General features: G+C 59.1%; 1 protein-coding gene across 8 annotated transcripts in view; it reads left to right on the top strand.

The window, feature by feature from the left end:
* ARHGEF10L (Rho guanine nucleotide exchange factor 10 like) overlaps positions 1-22,671 on the top strand; it is a gene marked incomplete at its 5' end in the record, with an annotated part of 143,137 nt that overhangs the window by 65,821 nt on the left and 54,645 nt on the right. For 4 of the 8 annotated variants that reach the window (XM_079946359.1, XM_079946362.1, XM_079946361.1 and 1 more), the window contains 10 exons: positions 3,259-3,415; positions 5,887-5,993; positions 8,233-8,310; positions 9,304-9,483; positions 10,462-10,578; positions 11,888-11,980; positions 12,712-12,885; positions 17,741-17,886; positions 19,537-19,718; positions 22,530-22,645. In XM_079946359.1, coding sequence (XP_079802485.1) covers positions 3,259-3,415; positions 5,887-5,993; positions 8,233-8,310; positions 9,304-9,483; positions 10,462-10,578; positions 11,888-11,980; positions 12,712-12,885; positions 17,741-17,886; positions 19,537-19,718; positions 22,530-22,645 — 1,350 coding nt within the window. Of the gene's footprint in view, positions 1-303; positions 421-3,258; positions 3,416-4,934; positions 5,107-5,886; positions 5,994-8,232; positions 8,311-9,303; positions 9,484-10,461; positions 10,579-11,887; positions 11,981-12,711; positions 12,886-17,740; positions 17,887-19,536; positions 19,719-22,529; positions 22,646-22,671 lie in introns of those variants that run through there. The other 4 variants (XM_079946363.1, XM_079946364.1, XM_079946366.1 and 1 more) reach the window with 3 other exon arrangements.

Here is a 22,671-nt window from a genome sequence, read left to right on the forward strand (position 1 = left end):
ACACAGTCCTTGTCCTCTTAGCACTGGGAGGGGGCCTGGGCTGTTCCCCTCCCGCCTCTGCTCCCCCACAGCTGCAGAGACCCAGCCCCCAACTGCGTGGCATGTTGGGGTTGGATGCTGCTGGAGCTCATTCCAGGCAGGGGCCTGGTGGTCCCCAGGTGCCCGATCCCACCCACCCCGGGTTGTCTACCCACCACCTCACCTGAGTCTCCTTTTTACTCTGTTGCCGGTGTTTTGTCTCCTGCCCTCCCCGCCTGCTTCTCTCACCTGCTGTCCTTCTGCCTGGCTGCTTGGGGGCTCCAGCTTTCTCCAGACCTGACTAGGCTAAAGGAGCGATGCGCCAGGACTAAGAGAGACATCTTGGCTTTAAGAGTTGGGGGGAGAGACATGCAGGAGCTGAAGCACAAGTACGATTATAAGGTACTGTCTGTCTGTCCCTCCAAGTCCTGGGGGCTCCCGGGGCCTTTCCTGCGCTTCTGGGGCTGCAGGGGTGGGGCTGAGTCCTGGAGCTGCCTCGAGCCCTGGAACTTGGTGGCATCTTTCGTCGGCTGCGCGAGCTGATGCCAAAGGCTGGCTCGCTCCTGTCCATGTCCTCGCCTCTCTCTCTTCCCACCCTCAACTGACACCTTAACCGTCGATAAGAATTCCTGTGTGGGCTCTCAAACTTTAGGGCCCTCAGAATCACCTGAGTGCTTTGAAAAATGCAGATTCCTGAGTTCCACCCCCAGAGAGGCTGATTCTACAGGTCTGGGCCGAGGCCTAGGAATCTATGAATTTGGTAACTGTGGCAGGTGGGTTTGGGTTACACTTTGTTGGTGACGTTGGACGTTCCTCCGCCTCGGAGCTGTTCAGAGAGGTCCGGGGTAAGGAGACCAGTAGGAGAAGCCGCAGTGCCTTCTTCTCAGATGGGACTCCGACCTCTGCATGAGGGTGATGATATGGACAGCAGTAGCTTCCATTCATTGAGCACCTACTGTGTGCTGTGGGCTTTGCAGGCCTGCAGGCCTGGATTTGAATGCCAGCCCCACCACCTCCTCGCTGTGTGATCCTGGGCAGGCCTCTTGACCTCTCTGAGCTTCAGTTTCCTTGCCTGTGAAATGGCGGCATGAACAGTACCAGCGCCCAGGGTGGATGTGAGCTCAGAACCGTCAGGTGGTTAGGGCCGCGCCGGGCACAGCCTAAGAGTTCAGTGGATGGTGACCATTACTACTTGTGTGCCTGACCGTTTTCTCCCTGAGACGCCCTAGCAGGCCGCTGTCTTACTGCTGTCATTCAGTGTTAGTAAGGCCAGCAAGTGAGGCAACTGGCTGGTGGCCACACCAGCGGCCAGCGGCAGAACTGGGGTTCAAGCCTCGGTCTGTGCAAGCCAGAGCCTGCCTGCCCTCTATCCTGTAGCCCTGCCCATTTCCTCAGAACCGGAGGCCTCTCTGGAGGAGGCGGAGAGACCCTTTACAGTTTGCAAGACCCGTATACGGACACCCTCTGACAGCCCTGTGACTGGAGGTGGGGGCAGATTTAACTTCTCAGGAAGCTGCGGCCCAGGGAGGAGCAGGGAGCACGTGGAGGGCGGCGTCGAGACCAGGGTGCTTTCCCCAGCCCGGCCCCTGAGTCGGCCCCCAGATCGGGCTCTGTCCTCAGTGCTGTGAGCCAGTGGAGCTGGCAGGTTGACCCAGGGACGCCTTCCAGGTGCTCACCTGTTGCTCTTTTTTGGCCCAGGAAGGGTCTCTGATGGTTCCCCCAAAGACCACTTCGGGGGTTCCTAGGACAGCCCCCATGACGGCTTTCTGCTGAGACAGGAACTGGGCTCCAGGACAGAGGTTTCCACTGTGGGGGTCATGACCCCCTCAGAGGAGGGTGAGCATCTTCGTACGGTTTCCGGGGTCTGGGGTCGAATGTCCCTCTCATTAGATTCTCACAGGTGTTTATGACAGCCCCACCCACCTCTCCGAAAGGCCAAGAACTGCTGCTCTAGAATCATACCACTGAGAGGCAGGGAGGGGCCCGGGACTTCCCTTTCCCCTGCTGGCTGTTGGCTGTTTCCAGAAAGTCGTCTTGTTCCTGAAAAGTTACCACCCTGCCCCCAGCCTCAGCGCCCACTCAGTGTTCGGCAAGCCTTCCTGACCCAGACCCTTGAGCAGTGCCCAGGCCCTTATGCTGGGGACCAGGGCGGGTGTTTGGAGGAAGGTGATAGAGAGAGCAGAGACCAGGGACCCCCAGATGAGTGCTTCCCACCTTTAGCAGAGAGCTTCAGGGAGAAGGGGTTTCCTAGAACCGTACCGTCCATTATGATAGCCACCCAGCTCTTCACATTCAAGTTAATTAAAATGAAAGATCACCAGGACTCGGGGTCCTCAGTCGTACCCGCCAGCTCTCAGGTGCCCAGTGGCGACGTGTGGCTGGCCGTTGCTACGTTGGACAGCGCAGACAGGGAGCATTTCCAACCACGTGGAAACTTCTAGCACTGGCTGTGCGTCAGGGAAGCTTCCAGGACTGGGCCGGGGGCTGAGGGGACAAAGCAGTGAGTTAGGGGACGGCAGGTCTGTTTGCAGGCCCAAGGTGCCGCTTCCCCGTCCTGGGCCTGCCTCCGCCCGCGCCCCGTGTCTGCTTCCCTTGCTGCGCCTGGCTCCGTGGAGGCACCAGCCTCCCCTGTGTTCCTGGGCAGAGGCTCAGTAAGAGACCCGGCTATTTGGTGGGGCCGGGGTTCCACTGATGGGATGGGGTTGCTCCCCTCCTTTTATACTTGCTCCTAAAGTAAGCTTGGGCATCTGTGTAGCTCCTTTTACTGTCCAGCGTGCTTTCCCAGACCCTGTTTAGTCCTCACAGGCTCTGGCGGGTCTCAGGGAGGAAACTGAGGCTCAGTGAGGTTAAGGGTCTTGTCCAGAGTCACGCGGGTGGGGAGCGGTAGGGCTGGGATCTGAACCAGGCCTAGGACTCCAGGCCTCCAGACTTTTCCCCAGTGTCACACCATGTCCTTAATTTGAAACCCAAGGGGAAAAAATTGGGTTAGTAAAGAGGGTTCCCCCCGGAAGGTCCCCCAGGTCGTGAATGCCCTTCCAGCCCTTCCCAGGAGGTCTCGGGGTGGCAGTGCCCTGCTGTCTTTCTTGGCCTCTGCTGCCACGTCCCTGGGAGGCAGTGGGCTCCAGGGTCCTCATGTTTGTAGCCCCGGCCGGGAGGCCTGGGTAGGGCCGGTGGCCCTTGGCGGCAGATGTCGCAAGGCCTCCTTCCGCTTCTCTGATGAGCCCCCCTGCCTTTGCTCAGATGACCCAGCTCATGAAGGCCGCCAAGAGCGGGACCAGGGACGGGCTGGAGAAGACGAGGATCGCAGTCATGCGCAAAGTGTCCTTTCTGCACAGGAAGGACGTCCTCGGTGAGGAGCTGCGGGCCGGGCCAGGGGCGGGCTCGGTGCTCGGCAGGGGTGGGTGGGCGAGGTCACTGGGTGTCCGGGCTCCTCTGGCGGTGGGGTTTGAGGACTGATCCCCAAACGTGCCAGCTTGTTTCCCGGCCTGTGGCAGGTGGACCCCATCTCTTCCGGGAAGTGTGGGCCTCTCCCTTCAGCATCCCTGCCCTGGTCTCTGTCGTGGCCTCCTTGGCCTCTTGCCTCCCATGCTCACCTGACCTCATCTTTGAACGCGCCTGTTCATTCCCTTCTTTATCCATGCACCTGTCTCTTCACCAGCCGACATTTATTGAGAACCTACTAAGTGCCATGCCCCGTGCTGGGTGCAGGGACACCAAGATGAGTCAGGCAGTATTGCCTGCAGGAGCACGTGGGACAGAACGGAGACAGGCATGCAAACAGGAAATGACCAGCCGCATGGTGGGCTGCCACGGTGGGAGCGTGGGGGAAGTGAGCGTGGAATACGTGAACGAAAGGTCAGGGAAGGGCTGAGAGCAGAAGGAGAAGGGGACCCAGGTCCATCAGGCCAGGGAACGGGGCAGGGAGTGGGTGCTCCGGGCAGAGGAGCCAGCATGTCCAACGGTCCGGAGGTGGGAAGGTATGAGACGTTCAAGAAGTGATTTTCACGATGGTCATCGTTTATGGAGTGTCTGTTGAGTGCCAGGCACTCTCTGAAGAGCTTTACAGTTTCTCATTTAATACTTATAAACACCAGACAGGGACAGAGGACTGTCTTGTTCCCATTTGGAGATGGGGGAACAGGCACAGAGTGGTTCAGTGTCTCGCCTGGGGACACACAGGCGTGGAGGGGACGGAAGAGGCTTCCTCTGGCTGGAGTGAGGGCAGGGGGGAGAGATCAGGGCCCCGTTAGCACAGGCCTTCAAGCCAGGGAGGGCTTTGAGGCTCTGCGCCCTCTTGAAATCTATGTATTTTACCCTCTCTGTGCCTCAGCTTCCTCATCTGTACAATGGGGCTAATCTGGCATCTGTCTCAGGGGGCTTTGGTGAGGATGACCGAGCAGTAGTAGTACATGGGAAGAGCCCAGCACGGCTCCTGGCCCCTGCGTGGCAGGTGTTATTCCCGGTGGCAGCCACAAAAAGGGGGTGTTTGGTGCTGGGACAGCATCTTGCTGTGCTGGACCCGATCCTGGTTCCACGGCCTCCTGGCTGTGTGACCTTGCCCACTTCTTCCCCTCTTGGACTGCCAGGTTCCTCATCTGTGAAGCGGGTTTAATTAACCCCACCACTGCATATACTTGATTCAGCGCCAAACTTTTGGGGAAGCCCTACCCCCCGACGAGGGAGGGGACGATGGGCCGAGGAGCCATTCCGAGCTTGGAGTGGCCTGGAGAACGGACAGGCTGGACATGCTGGCTGGCTGGGAACTCTTCCTGGTCACCCTCCCCATCCCCAGGCCAGCCGGGCGGCCAGCAGGCTCCCTCCCCACCCTGCCTGTTAGCCCGGAGCCTTTCCTAAAGCGACCCTCCCACCAGAGGCGTTATTAATAGCCACGGCAAGGCTCGAATCACCGGCCAAGAATGTTACCCAGTGGCGCATGGGGGAAGAGGAAGCCGCGGGGCCAGCGGCTGGGGTGGGTGCGGAGTGATGCCCGGGGTGCCATGTGGGCCAGGCAGGAGGGCCGCCACCACCCCGACCCCCATACTGTCATCCACTGTCCTTCCTCCTCCTCCTCTTCTGTCTCCTGCTCAGGTAAGGCCCGTCTGCGTGTCCCTGTTCCCTCGGCCCCCGGGAGCCACCACCACTTCTCTCTTCCCAGCTTCCCCTTAGCACCCGCTTCCTGCTGCCTGCGGCTGCCGGCACCGGATTTCAGGGCCGCAAGCAGCGGGGTCCCGTCTCCCTGTGCCTGTGCCTGGAGCTCGTGGGGCGGGAGCCCTGCGAGGCCGGGTTACTGCGCTCTGCCTGACCTCCGCTCTTTCTCTCCACCCCGGCCTCTGTCTGTCTCGATCTGTCCTCTGAGTTCTGCCCCCACTCATGTCTGCGTTCCCCTATTGGACAGCAGCTGGACTTTTTCCCCATTGGGTCTCTTTTTTTGAAAGATGAAAACACAAAGCCAAACAGCCCTGCTCTTCTCGGGGTTTACTTTCTTCCCCCTTTTTGGCAACAAGAAGAAAACTATTTTTAGTGTCTAGTGATGGGGACATGGGCAGCCTGGCCTTTGCCAGCCCAGAAGCGGGCGGGTCTGAGCGGGGACAGAGACTCCTGGCAGGGTGGATTCTGAGAGCCGAGCCCCGGCTGCGTGTTGCTTCCTACTCTCTCGCTCCATCCCTCCCTCACTTCTATTTCCGGGTGGACTGTCCTAGCAGAGTATAGCCAGGAGGCCAGTGAGTAGGCCCTAATCCTCTGTGGCCCCAGGAGCCGCTCATCCCAGGACCCCGGTCTGTCGCGGGGAGGGTGGTTTCCAGCTCCTGGAGTTTGAGCAGGTGTGTCATCCTTGCCTTGCCTGTGTCACCAGCCCATCTCACTTTCCAGGTGACTCGGAGGAGGAGGACATGGGGCTCCTGGAGGTCAGCGTTACGGACATCAAGCCCCCAGCCCCGGAGCTGGGCCCCATGCCAGACGGCCTGAGCCCACAGCAGGTTTGTGGGAGGAGCAGGGTGTCTTCAGGGGGAGGGACGGTGAGGACCCCAGCCTGCTACCTGGGACCATGCAGATCTGGGTCTGGAAGGGGAGTTGATGATCAGGGGGCCCTTGACAGAGCCCCAGCTGGGTGGGGGACCTCCTGGGGTCTCTTCTCGACCTGCTGCACAGACTTTCCAAATTGGACCCTGCAGGTTCCACGCCATCATCCTGGGTGGCGGTGGGGCTGCATGTGGAGCTCTTGCTTCCCAGCCCTGCGGCAGCCAGAGTAGCTCCTGTGTAACTGGGTCAAACGAAGGTGTTTGAACAAAGGGCCCGCAGTCCCTTTCTGGGAAGCACTGAGCTAATCCAGTTCAGGGAGGATCCCTGGAGGTGCCCGGCCCCCCTCCCCCAATCCACCCACCTGTCATCAGTTCAGACCCCAGAGTCACCGCAGGCATCCCAGGAGCGGGGCTCTTCGGGCGATGTCTTCCTTCTCCAGAAGTGTCACATAGAGATCGGGGTGGCTGTGCCCTGGGACCTTCCTCGGCAGAGTCAGGTTTGGGTTTTTCCCCACTGGGGTTTTCTTAGCCATGAGGCAGAGGGAGAGACCCCTGCCTCCCTCTGGTCATGAGGGCTCTGAGCAAGACATGTCGGGGAAGCAAATGCAATGAGGGGGTTGGCCGGTTTGGAGTTGGCAGGAAATCCTGAGGATGGGCCCCTTTTGCAAATCGGAGATACGGCCACACCTCTCGTCTTGGGAGTCCATCCGCCTCCTTCTTTCCTTCTTTCTCCTGCCTGGCCCCTGGCAACACTGAGGTGGTGACCCCCCTGCTCCCTCTCCTATGCAGTGAGTCACTGTCAGAGCCATCAGAGCTCAGAGCCAGGCAGCACCCCAGGCTGCCAGCTCGTAATCCGGGGTTCCCCTTTTTGATGTCGGCCGGGTCTGTCTCCTCGGGAGCCTTTTGCATTTCTTGCATCAGCAATGTTAGTTACTCTAGGCCAGTGGCTCTCAACCGAGTTTATTTTGTCCCCCAGGGGACATTTGGCAATGTCTGGTGATGCTTCTGGTTGTCACAGCTTGCGGGGGGTCGGGTGCTACTGGAATCTGGTGGGTAGGGGCTAGGGACGCTGCTACACGTCCTACAGTGCACGGGACGGCCCCAAGCATCAGCATGCCGAGGTGGAGAACGCTGCTCTGGGAACACCTGGGAAACTGGGGATCGTTGACAAGGCATCCTGCTGTGGGGCAGCTTGAAGGACAGGGGCCATGGTCAGGCCCGGGCGTAGGCAGGGTGGTGGGAGGAGATGCAAAGGTGTGCCAGAGGCAGGAGGGAGGAAACAGAGGGGAGCAGGGGAGATGGTGGTGGGCGCCTGGATCGATGTTCTCAGGATGGCTTTGGGGGCACAGTGGGGATCAGTCACCCTCCCAGCTCTGGGCCAAGGTGGATAGGCTCCGCCCTCGGACACCTCTCATGTGCGATACCTTTCATGAGCTCTGTCCCAGCTTTGCTGCACGCTAGAATCACCTGGGAAGCTTTAAAAAACACTGTTACCGAGGTTGCACCCCATAGCAATTCCTTCAGAATGTCTGGGGTGGGAGTCACATGATTCCAGTGTGCAGCAAAGTCCCCCTGCGCCCCCCAGCCCGCATGCTGCTGTATCCAGGTGAGGGCTTCTTGACTGGGTGCTGGTCGGTCTGCACCTGAGAGATGCACTAATTTGAGCTGAGGAGAGACAGGGAGGGCAAGAGGGGAAGGATAAGGGGCGGGGATGTTTAGCTTGAAGTAGAGCCCACTTGGTGGGGATGGGAGAGAGATTGGTTAAGGATTGGATCTATAAGTGTCGGGAGCTGAGATTTCAATTTCACCTAAGAAAGAATTTTCTACTAAAGTTGTCCAAAGATGGAGGAGACCACCCGTCCCCATGGAGGAGAGTGGTGGTTTCCCATCCCTGGATGTGTGGGAGCAGAGACCAGGCAGGGGCCTCGAGTCCCAGTGTCCCCTGCCCCCATGCTGCAGTCTGGGGAGCACGGGCATTTGTCTGGGGTTGGCAGGGCCTCTGGAAGGGAATGCTGGCCTGCCAGGCCCCAGTGGTCCAGGAGCAGCTCTGGGAAAGACGAGTTCCTTCTGTCCCGCGGCCGGCAGCTCCACTGGGCGTCATGACTCCTCGTCCCATCACCCGGGGCTCCGCACGCAGCCGGAGCTCACTCTGTGCCGTGGTTGGCACAGGTGCCGACTGTGCTTTCTGCCCGAGCAGGTGGTCCGGAGGCACATCCTGGGCTCCATCGTGCAGAGCGAAGGCAGCTATGTGGAGTCTCTGAAACGGGTACTCCAGGTAGGACTCCGGGGGGTCTGGGGAGAGGGCAGGGGAGACCCCGGAGGGACATTTTACAAGGAGCGTTTGGGGACTGTGGGCATTTTTAAGGGGAAGGAGCCAAAGGCCAGGGCTTTTATGGAAACAGCAGGAACTCCAAATGGGGGACACCAAGAATTCCAGATGCCTTGGTGTTCACAGGATGACTGCATTTTCTGAAACCATGTCGGGGTTCAATAAAATGAGCTGTATCCTATGGACTTGAGGGCATGTGGTGCCTCTTGTGCCTCCCTCGCCACTCTGGGAGCCCCCGGGGCAGGGGCTGACGTCTCCCCGTCATCTTGGAGCTCCCTGGGTGCGCCCTCTCCCCTGTGATCCGGATGCACAGGAATTGCTAAGTAGATGCTTGCGTGACTAAGGTGTGCTGGCCTGGTCTGTAGTTTGCATTCCTGAAAAGGTGAACCTTCTGGGATGTTGTGGGCTCTCGGGGAGGACAACAGGGAGGGGAATTGTAGGGGTGGGAGGGTGCTAGTAACAACCTCATTTCCCCTCCTGAGTTTGGATCCACAGTGGAGGAGCCCAGACCTCAGGCAGGTGGAGACAAAAATATCCCGTGTTTCTGACAAAGCTGGTTGGAGAGTGTGGCTCTAGGTCTTGCTGTGACATCACTACCACTGCTCCGTTAGACAGACTGGCTCACCTGTGGGCAAGGCCGACCTGGGCCGGCCCCTGGGGACTGCCTCCGTGGAGCTCCTTGCAGGCAGGGGTCTGCCCGAAAACCCAGCTTAACACATAAGTCACGGGGGTGGGTTATGGATGGGCAGAAGGGTCAGGAGTGTTACGATCACGGAGATCCTTCCAGAAGGACAGGTGAAGAGTGAGGGGTGGGTGCTCCTCCCGCAGGAAGGTCTGCCGAGTTCTGCTTGGCCCGGTCCAGGTGGCCATGAGGGCAGTGGGGGCAGGGGCTGTGGCCTGGCCTCGGGGCACTAACCCCCCCCCCCCCCCCCGCCTCAGGATTACCGCAACCCCCTGATGGAGATGGAGCCCAAGGCGCTGAGTGTCCGCAAGTGCCAGGTGGTGTTTTTTCGCGTGAAGGAGATCCTGCACTGCCACTCCATGTTCCAGATCGCCCTGTCCTCCCGCGTGGCCGAGTGGGACTCCACTGAGAAGATTGGGGACCTCTTCGTGGCTTCGGTAGGTGTCCCCAGACTCTCCCCAGCCTGCCAAGGTGCCAACCGCGGCCGTGATCTGGATGTGCTCCGGGCCAGCCTCCTGCCTCCACCTGGTCGCCTCGTCCCAGCCAGCGGGGTCAGAGGGTGGCAGGGCCTGAGTCGGCCTGGCCTACGCGGGGGTGGGCGTGACACCTTGCAGCGTGTCCTTGGAGATGTCCGCCCGCGTGCCTCCCGCTCACTGTTCTGGCTCCGCCTAGGTGGCAGCGCCTCCAGGAGACTGGCCACTGTGGGCAGCCACCTGGCCGATCTCAAGCGCCCCCTGCCGAGTGCTCGCGGAGGGACCACTGTGCGACGCTCCCACAGAGCATGGCCTTGGCCCCAGAGCGTGCTGCAGGGTGTCGTGCTCCCGGAGACCTGGCCTGGTCCCAGCTCAGCTGTGCAAACGTGGGCAGCTCCAGGGCCCTCTCGGGTCTCAGGTCCCCATCTGTGGAAGAAGGGGGTGTGCTGGACTCATGGTTTTTGACACTGAAGTCTGTGGGCCCCAGAGAGATTCATGGGGTGAGAGATGGTCAGATCGGTGGAAACTGCTTCGATATGTTGTAGGCAACTGGGTTCTGCTAAAAGACAAAATCCCAGCACCCTGGTCGGTGTGTCCATGGGGCTCAGGTCAGGAGCGCCATCCTTGAGGGTGGGGAGCTGGGGGGCGTAGCAAAGGGCCGCCATACCCCCCTTCGCCTGTGGGCCAGGCTGCCGTGCTGGGGGACGAGGGACCTCCCCGGGCTCTCCTTAGCACCACCTCTTCCTCCCTGTGACCTTGGTGTCTCTTTGCCTCTCTGAGCCCTGTCCCCTCCCCTCACCGGGTGACAGGTTTCCTCACCTCAAGCCTAGCTGAGACCCTCCAGGCAGAGGAGGACTGTGGTCGCCGGTGAGGGTGGGGTGCTGGTCGCCCTCCCCCTCGCATGGATGTGACCCTCCCGGGCCGCGCCCACACCTGTTACAGTTCTCCAAGTCCGTGGTGCTAGACGTGTACAGCGACTACGTGAACAACTTTACCAATGCCATGTCCATCATCAAGAAGGCCTGTCTCACCAAGCCCGCCTTCCTCGAGTTCCTCAAGGTGGGCCCGAGGGTGGTCCGGGGCCCCTCTCAATGGAGCCCCGGCCGTCGGGGTGGGGGGGCAGGGAGGTGTCTCAGGAGGTAGGGGTCGCTGCAGCAGCACTTCTTTGGCCCAGATGCCTCTCTTCTTTCCTTTGGGCCATCCCCAGTCCCACGGGAAGAAAATCTGCCTGTCCTTTCCCCACTCCGCCAAGGGGAGGGTGAAGAAGAGTTAAAGTTTCTGTAAGCCGCTTGGGATCCTGGAGTTCTGACAGGTGGAAGCGTAGGCCTGTGGCATCTGCAGATGGTGGCTAGGCTTGGTGTGGCTCAGCTTGTGGCCGGGATGATCCCTTTTCTTAAAGCGGTGCTTTGGGGATCACGTGCGAGAATAGAGTTTAAAGGACTATAGGCCTCAAGTAGCTGTGGGACCAGGTCCCCAGTCCCCATTTCCTAGGCGCACATGTAGGTGAGTCAGAGACGTGCCACCCAGCAGAGGGCGCAGGTGGGCTGGGGCCCCCCGCCTCAGCGGAGCAGCCTACAGCCTGGATCCCAGAGGCTCAGGGGGCTTTCTCAATGGGGCGCCATCCGACATGGGTCCTGGGGGGTCAGTGGGGTTGAAACGGAGAGATGAAGAAGAGGGTGTTCCAGGTGCAAGGGTGATGGGGCAAAGGTCAGAGGCAAAGTCTGGTTGGATCCTGGGAGCACTGGGTGCCTGGGAGAGAGGCCCAGAGCAGTGGAGTTCAGTTTGGGCAGATCTGGCCCTCCTGGCCCAGGGGCTAGGATGTCGTATTTCAGGCAGCGGGGAGCCACTGAAGTTTTGGGTGGAGGCAGATGGAGGCAGAGGCCAGTGGGGAAGCTGTGGCGGCAGCCTGGGTCGCAGGGGCTGAGGGCCCGGGTCAAGGTGACAGGTGGGTGGATGGAGAGGTGGAAACAGAAGCAAGACACAGGACAGTAAGAACCGTCCCCCTGCCGATCCTCACCCCGGCCCAGGCCCGTCCGCTTTAGTTTAGGTGGAGGGAATGGTTGTCTCGGCTACTTTCCGTAGCCTGACTTCTTGGATAAATTGCTGAAATGTCCTACTTAGGCTTTTAGTCCAGAGACTTTAACGTGACGCTCTAGGCTTTCCAGGGTGAGGGGCTGTACCGGGGAGCCCTGTGGTGGCAGGGACCCCTGACTGTGGAACCAGGGACCTCCTGGGCTCTTCTCTTGGGCCCAAGGCTGAGCAGGGTCCTGGGTCCAGGGAGGGGAGCCCGGGATGGGCCGCATCTGTACCCCGGGTGCTGGGCCCTTGCTGCGGAGGCTCAGTGAATCACCCCCCTCATCTCCAACAGCGGCGGCAGGTGTGTAGCCCCGACCGCGTCACGCTCTACGGGCTGATGGTGAAGCCCATCCAGAGGTTCCCGCAGTTCATCCTCCTGCTTCAGGTACCACGGGGGATTCCGGCGGCCACCAACCTGCAGGGTGGGGCGTGGCATGGTGCGAGCCTCGTGGGGTTGGGGCAGGAGGGCTGGCTTCTCATCCGTCACCCACAACCCACGCATCTGTGCACGGTGGGCAGGGCCTTGGCCCCCCGGCCCCCTCTTTCCCCACTCCTAGGGTGGAGCCCATCGAGCTTACTTTCGCCTCCCCTGGTGGGAACGCGGTGACCGGTGGGTGTGGGAAGGCACGTGGAATGCGGGCGACTGTGGGGCCCCTGGCAGTGAGGAGATGCCCCGGGGATGCTCTGATCTTGGCACCTCAGGCTTCCCGAGGGAGCGTTAGCCTCCACGCTGGGCCCCGAGAGCTTGAGGCACCTCCCCTGATTGCCGGGGGTCCTCAGTCAGGGGGTGAGTCCCCCTGGGGCGAAGGCTGGCTGCCAGCCCAAGGGCCCAGCAGGGTTTCCTCTCTGTTCTCAGAGCGACCAGCAGCAGGAGTGGGTCTCGTCTCAGTGTACAGTTCATCAGTGAATCAGGGATCGGTCCGCACAGCTATTTTATTTTAGTTATTCATTCACTAGCTGCTTCTTGAGGCCTTGCTCTATGTCAGGCCCCGCCTGTCCTGGCTACAAGCTGGGCCCTTCTCAGGCCCGAGTGTGGAGGCGGAGGCTGTGACCCCAGCCAGGGGAGGGTCTGCTGGGGTGGGGGTCTCAGTCGTGGCTCCCTCTGGGCCCCGGCAGGACATGCTGAAGAACACCCCCAGGGGCCACCCGGACAGGCTCTCGCTGCAGCTGGCGCTCACGGAGCTGGAGACGCTGGCCGAGAAGCTGAACGAGCAGAAGCGGCTGGCCGACCAGGTGGCCGAGATCCAGCAGCTGACCAAGAGCGTCAGTGACCGCAGCAGCCTCAACAAGGTGCGTGCGTACCTGCCCTGCAGCCGGCCTCGCCTGTCGCTCTGCCTCCTGCCCCGTGGCACCCACCAGGTGGCAGTGTTCTCCGAGGGAGGCGATTCCTTGCTTCTCTCTGAGCCCGCAGACCTTACCTGAAGGATTAATCTTGACTAGACCTCCACATTCGTTACTACTCATGTGATTTTAGGATAAAAGCTGATTTAATTCAGCAGTGTAATTGCCAGTAAAGATGCCAGAAATGATAGCCTAGTATTGTGCTTAAACTAGTGGGCCGTGGAGTCAGAGTCTGGGTTTGAATCCAGATTTTGCCACTGGTGCTTACTGTGTGGCCTCAGGGGAATCATCCAACCTCTCTGAACCTCAGTTGCTTCCTCTGTAATGAGAAGAGCTCGATGGCGCCTGACCCTCAGGGCTTCTGCGAGGCAAATGAGAGAGTTGGCAAACTGGCAGACCCAGAGCCCTTAATACAAGGTGGCAGCTGTCATTATTAGTGTTATTTTTTAAGAAGCAAAAAGAAAAATCCACGCCATGTTTTGGGATTGCAACTTAGGAACATTCTAGCAAAAAAAAAAAAATCTTGAAACACTTTCAAATGAGTCTATTAGGGAACTCTGTTTTTATTTTATTTTATTTTATTTTTTTGCGGTACGTGGGCCTCTCACTGTCGTGGCCTCTCCCGTTGCGGAGCACAGGCTCCGGACGCGCAGGCTCAGCGGCCATGGCTCACGGGCCCAGCCGCTCCGCGGCATGTGGGATCTTCCCGGACCGGGGCACGAACCCGTGTCCCCTGCATCGGCAGGTGGACTCTCAACCACTGTGCCACCAGGGAAGCCTGGGAACTCTGTTTTTAAAACACAAAGTTGGTACAAAAAAAATTAGTCACCTCCCAGAGTCACCTGTTGGTGAACTTTATTTTTTAAATTTTATTTGTTTATTTATTTGGCTGCGTTGGGTCTTCGTTGCTGTGCGCGGGCTTTCTCTAGTTGTGGCGAACAGGGGCTACTCTTCGTTGCGGTGCACGGGCTTCTCATTGCGGTGGCTTCTCTTGTTGCGGAGTATGGGCTCTAGGCGTGCGGCCTTCAGTAGTTGTGGCACGCGGGTTCAGTAGTTGTGGCTAGTGGGCTCTAGAGCTCAGGCTCAGTAGTTGTGGCACATGGGCTTAGTTGCTCCGCGGCATGTGGGATCTTCCCAGAGCAGGGCTCAAACCCGCGTCCCCTGCTTGGCAGGCGGATTCTTAACCACTGCGCCACCAGGGAGGTCCCCTTGGTGAACTTTAGTCCTCTGTTTCCCTAGTGGCTTGTGACATGGGCCGCTTGCAGCTGCACCCACATCTGGGAGGCCCCGGGCCCCGCCTTCTTTCACCCACCAGAGTGTGGGGTTTGGCCCCAGGGCACTTGGCGAGGGCAAGCGTTGTTCTTTGGGGAAGGGACATCCTGTGGAGTCACAGGGAGGTGTTCAGGTATTTGGGGGAAAACTGGGAGCCTCCTGGCTCTGTGGCCCCAAAAGCAGAACTGAGGCCAGTGACTGAGGCCGATGAGATTTCAGCCACACGGGCTGGAGCTTTCTAACGTTTGGGGAGTGTCACCAGGGGCACCACAGCGCTTCCCACGCGGCCCCGCCCTTTACAGTCCATGATACTCCCTAACCTGCGTTGTCATGTTTGACTTTCACCACAGGCCTGCAAAACAAGGCCCGGACAAGTGAACTTGCAGGGTCCCTTGCAATTCTAAGCTTCAGGGTCCTGCGTCTTAAGACTGTCCCACCTCAGGCCAAATTCAGGCTGCACATGTGTATTTAGGCCCACACAGTATTTTTAGGAAAATGGAATTAATTGCCAACATTTAGAAATGGAGAAATGTCCCACAACATTTAGACTCATGTATCTTCTTAAGGGTCGGAAGAGCTGGCACTCCGACCCACCCTCCTATGTGGCACCAGTCACCTGAGTAGCGGCTGCCCTTGCCCCCTCAGTCCACATCCAGGTCTTCCCACTGAGGTTACTTCTGGCCCTGCAGGCACCTGAGTTTGCTTTGCCTGTTCCAGGAGTATAGAGATGGGAAGAAAAGATGAGGCAGGGGATGGAGCCCCCTCCCCGGGGTGTATCCCCATCCAGGATTGCTCAGGGTGGGCCTGAAGGGTAGGGGTCATCCCCCCTCCCCGCCTCCAGGCAGGACTTCCCCAGCCAGTTCCACACAAGCCTTCTATTTTTTTTAAAAAAATTATTTGTTTATTTGGCTGCGCCGGGTCTTAGTTGCGGCATGCGGGGTCTTAGTTGCGGCATGCGGGGTCTTAGTTGTGGCACGCGGGATCTTTAGTTACGGCATACAGACTCTTAGTCGCGGCATCCAGCTCCCCGACCAGGGATCGAACCCGGGCCCCCTGTTTTGGGAGCACGGATTCTTAGCCAGTGGACCACCAGGGAAGTCCCAAGCCTTCTATTTTGAAATGTCTCTCGGGTTAAAAAGACCTTAGTCCAGCCATGGCCAACGTGCTAGTGTTTGATGGTCTTTGCACTTGGGAAGTATCTTCTTCTGTCTTTAGCTCCTTTCCTGTAACCAAGAGGGTTTCTCTCGCTTTGGCTCACACACTTGTGAGATCACTCGGGAGAAGGAATCCCTTCTCCTTAGCACTTGCTCTGGGAAGAGCTGTCTGTCCCCTTCTGCTCTGTCCGCTGGGGGGGACCCGGGCTGTGAGGAGCAGTGGTCACTGGCTGGAGGTCAGGGGGACCTGTTGGGTGTTGGGCGAGGAACTGACAGCCCCAAGCCTCAGTTTCCCCACCTGTCAAGTGGGTGTGTCGGATGCGTGTGGGATGGTGTCGTAGAGAGAGTGATGGTGGCCGCACACCACGCCTTCCCCTGCCAGGGCCCCCCTGGGGCAGTCTCGGCCAGTTCTGAGGCCAGTGCAGTGATTTCCCTCTTGCCACCCATCACCCACAGAGAAGTGGAAACGAAACTGGGTGTGCCCGAAGTGCAACGGTGTCGGCTGTTTCAAAATGTGCCTGCTCAGGACGCGACTGCAGGGGGCTGCTTGTGCAATACCCGAGTTTTCTGTTGTCTTTCTTGTTTTCAATCTGCTTAAGTGGCAGGAGGATGGTTGTCGGAAGCCCGGGGACTTTCCTCTCTCCTGAGGAAAAGGGTCACGGCACACTTAGCCGTCTTCTGAGGGGCCTGCTGTCTTCAGGGTCCCAGCTGTGTCTACACGAGCTGGCAGTCCGCTTGCTGGTGGAAGCTGTGGGCTGGGGGAGCCCAGTCTTAGCAGTCATGGGGGTACCCTGGGGCACCCTGAGACTTTTTGTGTGTGTTGGGAGCAGCAGGCTTTCTCTGACTCCTCTCACCCCCAGTCAGGAGCCAGAGGGCGTGTGGCTGGCTGCCGGGTGCTGGGAACAGCGTGTGTGGCCTGGCTCTGTCCTGCCCTGCCGCTCAACCGGCACTGGGTCTCAGCAAGTCTCTTTACCTCTGGAATCTCCGTCCCCTTGTCCAGGAGTGGGGAGGCCTCAGCGTGCTTGAGGCGATTAAATGAGAGGTGGACTCTTTAGTGGCATGTGGTGTCACTCGGGCTTTCGTGTCGCCTGGAGAGACACCGCTCTTCACAGAACAGAAGGGCGTTCTGTCCAGGAGAGGTTTGGGGATGACCCGCCCTTTCCCTTGTGAGGATGGGGCGGAGGGGCGCTAGCTGTTGTCATCAGAATCACGGGCTTTGGGAAGGAATTTTGCTGAATACTCCTTTTCCTCCTCAGCAAAATCCTTAGTTAGTAAAGAGACGTTTTCCCAGCGGGTCTCTGGGTCTGATGGTGGTCCGGGGCTGGCAGCATTCTTGGAATCCAGCCCGAGATGGGCAGACGCCTGTTCGGATGCTGGAGGCTTGAAGGCCTTCAGCCTTGTCAGAGGGTTGCCTTGTCGACCAGCAGATCTGTCCCAGCCCCACACGAGGCCTTCCACGAGGCCAGTAGCTGAGGTTGTTCAATAGGTCAGGGTGACGAATGGGACCTACTTTCAGGCCAGGAGTCTCCCTGCTTGAGGCCACACGAACAGTGGCAGCAGTGGGGACAGTGGCCATCTGTGGGGTGTCCCGTCGCAGGGCCGGCTCCTTGGGTGTGTGGCCTGTGCCGTCACCAGGGTGGGCGCTCAGAAGGGCCCCACGTTTGCCTTAATACTCTGCCATTGCCATCTTGAAATTCCTTTTTTTTTGGCGGTACGCGGGCCTCACTGTTGTGGCCTCTCCCGTTGCGGAGCACAGGCTCCGGACGCGCAGGCTCAGCGGCCATGGCTCACGGGCCCAGCCGCTCTGCGGCATGTGGGATCTTCCCGGACCGGGGCACGAACCCGTGTCCCCTGCATCGGCAGGCGGACTCTCAACCACTGCGCCACCAGGGAAGCCCTTGAAATTCTTAATAATTCTGAGCGAGCACCGGGTTTTCCTCCTCTGCTGGGCTCTGCGGATCATGTAGCCAGGTCCGGTCACACGTTGTTGCCTTGGTGATGTGAGCAGTAGAGGTATCGCCCACTTGACAGCTGAGAAAGCTGAGGTGTGGAGAGGTGACATGGCGCCTGCCAGAGGGCTTCACAGCGGGCGCTCCGGGAACCAAGGTCAGAGCACGGGTCTGCGGCTCTGGAGCTGGGCCGCTGGCAGTGGCTGGCTCACCTGAGCAGGGGTGCTGGCTGGCTGCTGGGGCCGGTGGGTGGTCAGTGCCTTTTGTGTCCCGGGGATGGAGGGCGTGGCCCGGCCTCATCCTCCGCCTCTCCCAGCTGTGGTCCCCTTTGTATGTGGAGGGAGAATCCTGGGTCTTTGGCACAGCGATGTCTGTGGAGCAGCCCGTGTACGATGTTGGTGTTGACCTTGCTCTGTCCCCTCCCCCCAGCTTTTGACCTCAGGCCAGCGTCAGCTGCTCCTGTGTGAGACGCTGACGGAGACCGTGTACGGTGACCGCGGGCAGCTGATCAAGTCCAAGGAGCGCAGGGTCTTCCTGCTCAGCGACATGCTGGTCTGCGCCAACATCAACTTCAAGTAAGCAGACCTGGCTGTTGCCCCTCCCTGGGGACCCCTCCTGTCATGTCCCAGTCCGTCATGGCTGGGGTCCTGCGTGAGCTCATCGGAGGCCTCCAACGTCCCGACTTCCTCTTCTATCCCTTTGCGCCTGCTCTGTCCCTGGTCCCCAGAGCTAGGAAGCACCTGCAGAGGTCACTGAGGGCAAACAGCTGTCTGTTGCACAGGGTGGACTGTTCTGGAACTCTGCCGTCGGAACTGAACAGTCTGCTGAGTTTTGACCACTTTGAAATTCAAGAGATTCTTCCCTGTTCCCAGCCCAGATCCCAAATCCCTGCTGCTTTAAGTCAAATAGATTTTCCTCCGGCCGGATCTGCGTGTTTCTCAACATGAGTCTTTGCCTTTCCCCCAACTCCCTGCAGGAGCCTGCTTTCCTGGTTCTGGGTCAGAGGTTGTAGAAATGCCCAGAGGCGGGCTGCCAGGTGCTGCCTGGAGTCGGGGTTGGAGCTGGAGCCCCGCAGTGGGGAGAGGGCGATTCTTTAGACCAGAGTCTGCAAACTCGTGGCCCGTGGGTTGCACTAGGCCTCTGGAAACCCTGTGTTTGGCTCCTACGGGGAGTTCACACAAAGGTTGAGACATCTGGCTTCTCTTAGAAACGTGAAGATCTCGCGTTCTGGGCCCACACTGCCTGGGGCCACACGGGCCTGCAGGTGGGTTGCGTGAACTCTTTACTGGGGCTCCCACCTTCATTCATTCCCTCCTTCCCTCATTCAAGCACTATAATTTTTTTTTTTTTTTTTTTTTTTTTTTGCGGTACGCGGGCCTCTCACTGTTGTGGCCTCTCCCGTTGCGGAGCACAGGCTCCGGACGCACAGGCTCAGCGGCCATGGCTCACGGGCCCAGCCGCTCCGCGGCATGTGGGATCTTCCCGGACCGGGACACGAACCCGTGTCCCCTGCATCGGCAGGCGGGCTCTCAACCGCTGCGCCACCAGGGAAGCCCAAGCACTATAATTTTTAAGTCCCGTTTATATCCTGGACTCTGTGCAGGTGCCAGGGATCTGACCTACACCCTCTCTGCCCTCCTGTTGCTTGGAGCCTAGCATGGCGTGAAAGTGTGATGAGGATGTTAGTGGCTCACTTTTAGGGGTTCATCTTGGGTGACTTGGGGTGAGTCACGTGACCTGTCTGAGCATCAGTATCCTCTTCTGGAATAGTACAGGCTTCCTAGCAGGGCCACTGTGGGAATAGGTGATGGAAGACCAGTGCCCACTCCAGGGAGAAGGCCCTCCGTGTGGTCCGCTCTGCCCACAACTGGCCCAGCCCAGTGGCCGACCCCCAGGGGGGTCTCAGCGGCTGCAGTGATTTTTACGGAAACCACTCTGTAACGATAACGACCCTTCTTGTCTTTTTCCTCAGGCCTGCCAACCACAGGTAGGGGTGCCAAGGCTTGGGGTGGGTGTGTGATTCTGGATATGGGGCTGGGGCCTGGATGCCCTGATGCTTCTGCCCCTTCCTCCGTTCCCTGCTCCGCCTGGCTTGGTTTTGGCCTGAGGGCTTGTGCTTGGGCTGTGAGGTGCCTGGCTGAGCTGACCTGCTGAGGAGCGGCTCTGGCTGGCCCTGGGGCTGGGTGCTGCGGGCTCTCCAGGGCCGTGTCCTCTCTTCCTGGCAGGGGCCAGCTGGAGATCAGCAGCCTGGTGCCCCTGGGGCCCAAGTATGTGGTGAAGTGGAACACGGCGCTGCCCCAGGTGCAGGTGATGGAGGTGGGCCAGGAGGGCAGCTCCTATGACAAGGACAACGTACTCATCCAGCACGCCGGCGCCAAGAAGGCCTCGGCTGCGGGCCAGGCCCAGAGTGAGTACCTGCCCGACACTGCCCTGGGAGCACCTGCCCGGGCTCGGCCCCCAGGCCCGCGGGCACTTGGCCCAGAGACTTTTCCTGCTGTACGTAACTGTACACAAACACACACCCACGTCCCTACCTGAGTGTGCAAATGCATGCTGCACGCAGTCACCCCTCACAGCCCCTGCCCACCCCAGTCCTGTACACCCTGGCGAGCGTGCACACACACACACGCACACACGTGCACACGCATGCGTGCACACGCAGTGACCTTGGATCAGAAAGGGTGACCTCCAGTGCCTGCCTGGCCATTGCTTGCTTCCATGTGGGACCTCGGTTCCCCCGTCTATTCAGCGAGGGGCCCCGGTGACACTCACCCTGTCCCTGAAACCCTCAGGGCCCAGGACAACAAGGACAGTGAGAACTCGGGGTGGCAGCCTCCCCCGTGCGCCCCGTCCTCTCCATCTCCGCAGTGCTGTGGCAGGAACTTCCTGGTGCTGCCCTTCCCTCCCCTTTGCCCCTTCCTGTCCTGTCCCGTCCCATCCTCTACCCTCCCCAGGCCGACTTTTCAAAATGCGTGTCAGAGCTGTGTGTCACCCTCCACCTGAAATCCGCCGGTGGCTTCCCACTGCTCTCAGGGTGAAGTCCCAGGTTCTCGCCCGGGCGAAGAACCCCCCCATCCTGGGGGCCCACCTGCCGCCCCACCTCAGCCCTCCCCGCTCCTTCACTCCCTGGGCTTGGCTGCCCTGACCTCTCCGTTCCTGGGGGGTTGAGCCCCCTCCTGCCCCAGGGCACACTCCCAGCCTCTGCCCTTCTCCAGAGTGTTCTCCTGCCATCCTGTTTTTGTCTATCTGCCCCTACTCATCTTAGCTCAGGTGACACTTCCTTAGAGAAGCCCTTCCTGATTCCTTTGGACTTGCCAGGTCCCCGTCCAGTGCTCCCAAGGCCCGGGTGTGTTTTCACCTCTATGGTGATGGTCTGGTTTCCACCTTGTCTTTTCCCTTGGTATGACCGTAGCCCTCCAGAGCCCGGTATGTGGTGGGTGTTAATAGACATTTGTTGAATGAACGAAGGACGTAACTGCATGGCCAGCAGGAAGGCACTTGGCTGTCACCCCTCCCCACTGGCCAGCTCTGTCCATCCCTGACCTGGGAGGTGGCTCTGAGGGAGGGACTCACCACACACTCTCGTCCTCGGAAGGCTGCGCCCACTTCAGCTGCTGTGTCCCCCTCCCGAGGCCTGGGAGGCATGGGAGGCTGTCTTGTGTTCCTGGCTCTCTGTTCACAGAAGCCCCCTGGGAGGGGCTCCCGGCCCATCTGCCCCCCCAGCGGCGCCTTTAGCCCTGGCTCCACTCCACTCTCCCCCCACCCTTCGGGCTCTTGCTCTGGCAGTGCTCCTTCAGCCACTGTGGTATCTGTGGCCACATTTCTCAAAGTAGAGTACTAGGCTGCCAGACCCCCTTGAAAGAGGAAAAAAGAAATCCTTGTTGAACCCCAGGTGGCCTTGGGTGGTTTTTTATTATATTGTTATTCAAATATGCGCAAGTGTAAGACTAGGTATAATGAACTCCTTATGCTTCTATCCCTTGAGCAACCATAAAACCAAAACAGAATCACAAGTGGAATAAAAATGATGCTACAAAATAATAAAACTCAAGGAACAGCATTAATTTAATGTGATGGGTGATGTTGTTTCGTTGGCACCAAACTGCTCTCAACATAGACGTGGTCCTCTTGTGGGGCAGGTTCTTTTGAGTTCTCTGCACCTGTACCCCAGAGTGCCTCACGGTGATCTCCATTTCCCACCAGCTCATGCCGTTTGGGGCGCTGCAGAGCCCTTCTTTGCCCTTGGTTTGGTGTGAGCGTATCTCTTACCGCCCACGCCCACCTTGCTCTGTGTTCATTACCTGGTGACCATCACGTGGTACCAAAGTCCACGGAAGCCCTGGTACCATGCAGCAGCCTGTGGCTTTAAAGCCATTGTATCCAGGTGACTGAAGATGTGCATCTGATTTTTAGAGAATCATCTCGATGCAAATCCAAATTACATGCCTCCGCCCCTCGCTGGGATTCTGTAAGATCTCAGCTTGAGTAACCATGGTGTAGAGGACACAGCCCGAATTCCCTAGCCTGGCATTCAGGGACCTCCCCATCCAGTCCTGCTGGGCCCTCCCGCTCTGTCTCTTGCTGCCCTCCCTCCACGTCCCCGACACTGCATTTGTATCATCACCAGAGATCAGGGCACCCTCAGCCCCCATCCCATCTCTGTCCTATCACCCCGATATCTTTCTCCCCAGTACCTCCCACCATCTGCAGTTGTTAATTGACTCCTCCCTGACCCTGACCAGGTCATAAGCTCCACAAGAACAGGGACCCTGTCTGTCTCATTTGCAGCTGTCTCTCCAACATGTAGACTAGAACCTGCCATATAGTAGGTTCTTAGTACATCTTTGAACAACTTACTGTTCCTGGGCTTCCTTATGCCACAGTGCCTTTGCACCTGTGGTTTTCCTTTTTTGGCAGTGCCACGGCTCTCCTGGGCCTGCGAAGTCTCCTCGCCTCTCATGGGCACAGTTGGTTCTCAGTCTTCTGGTCTCCTGTGACCCTTTGTATAGACTGAGAGTGGCCCAGATCCTAGGCGCTAGACTTTACCCGTGATTGGATTTGTCCCCACTAGTAGACAAGAGCCTGGTACATTTCCTTCTGTATCTCTAGTGCCACATCTGCAGGGCGACAGCTCTTCTTTTTTGCAGTGCGTACCTGCTTGGGCCCTTGGTGGTGCCTTCCCCACCCCTGAGGCTGAGTAGGGTCTCTCTCTGCCCAGATAAGGTGTACCTCGGGCCCCCGCGCCTCTTCCAGGAGCTGCAGGACCTGCAGAAGGACCTGGCTGTGGTGGAGCAGATCACCCTCCTTGTCAGCACGCTGCACGGCACCTACCAGGTACCCAGCACCGGCCTCGGCAGGAA

The sequence above is a fragment of the Stenella coeruleoalba genome, assembly GCF_951394435.1.
Source record: "Stenella coeruleoalba genome assembly, chromosome: 1".
NCBI classification, from domain to species: Eukaryota; Metazoa; Chordata; class Mammalia; order Artiodactyla; family Delphinidae; genus Stenella; species Stenella coeruleoalba.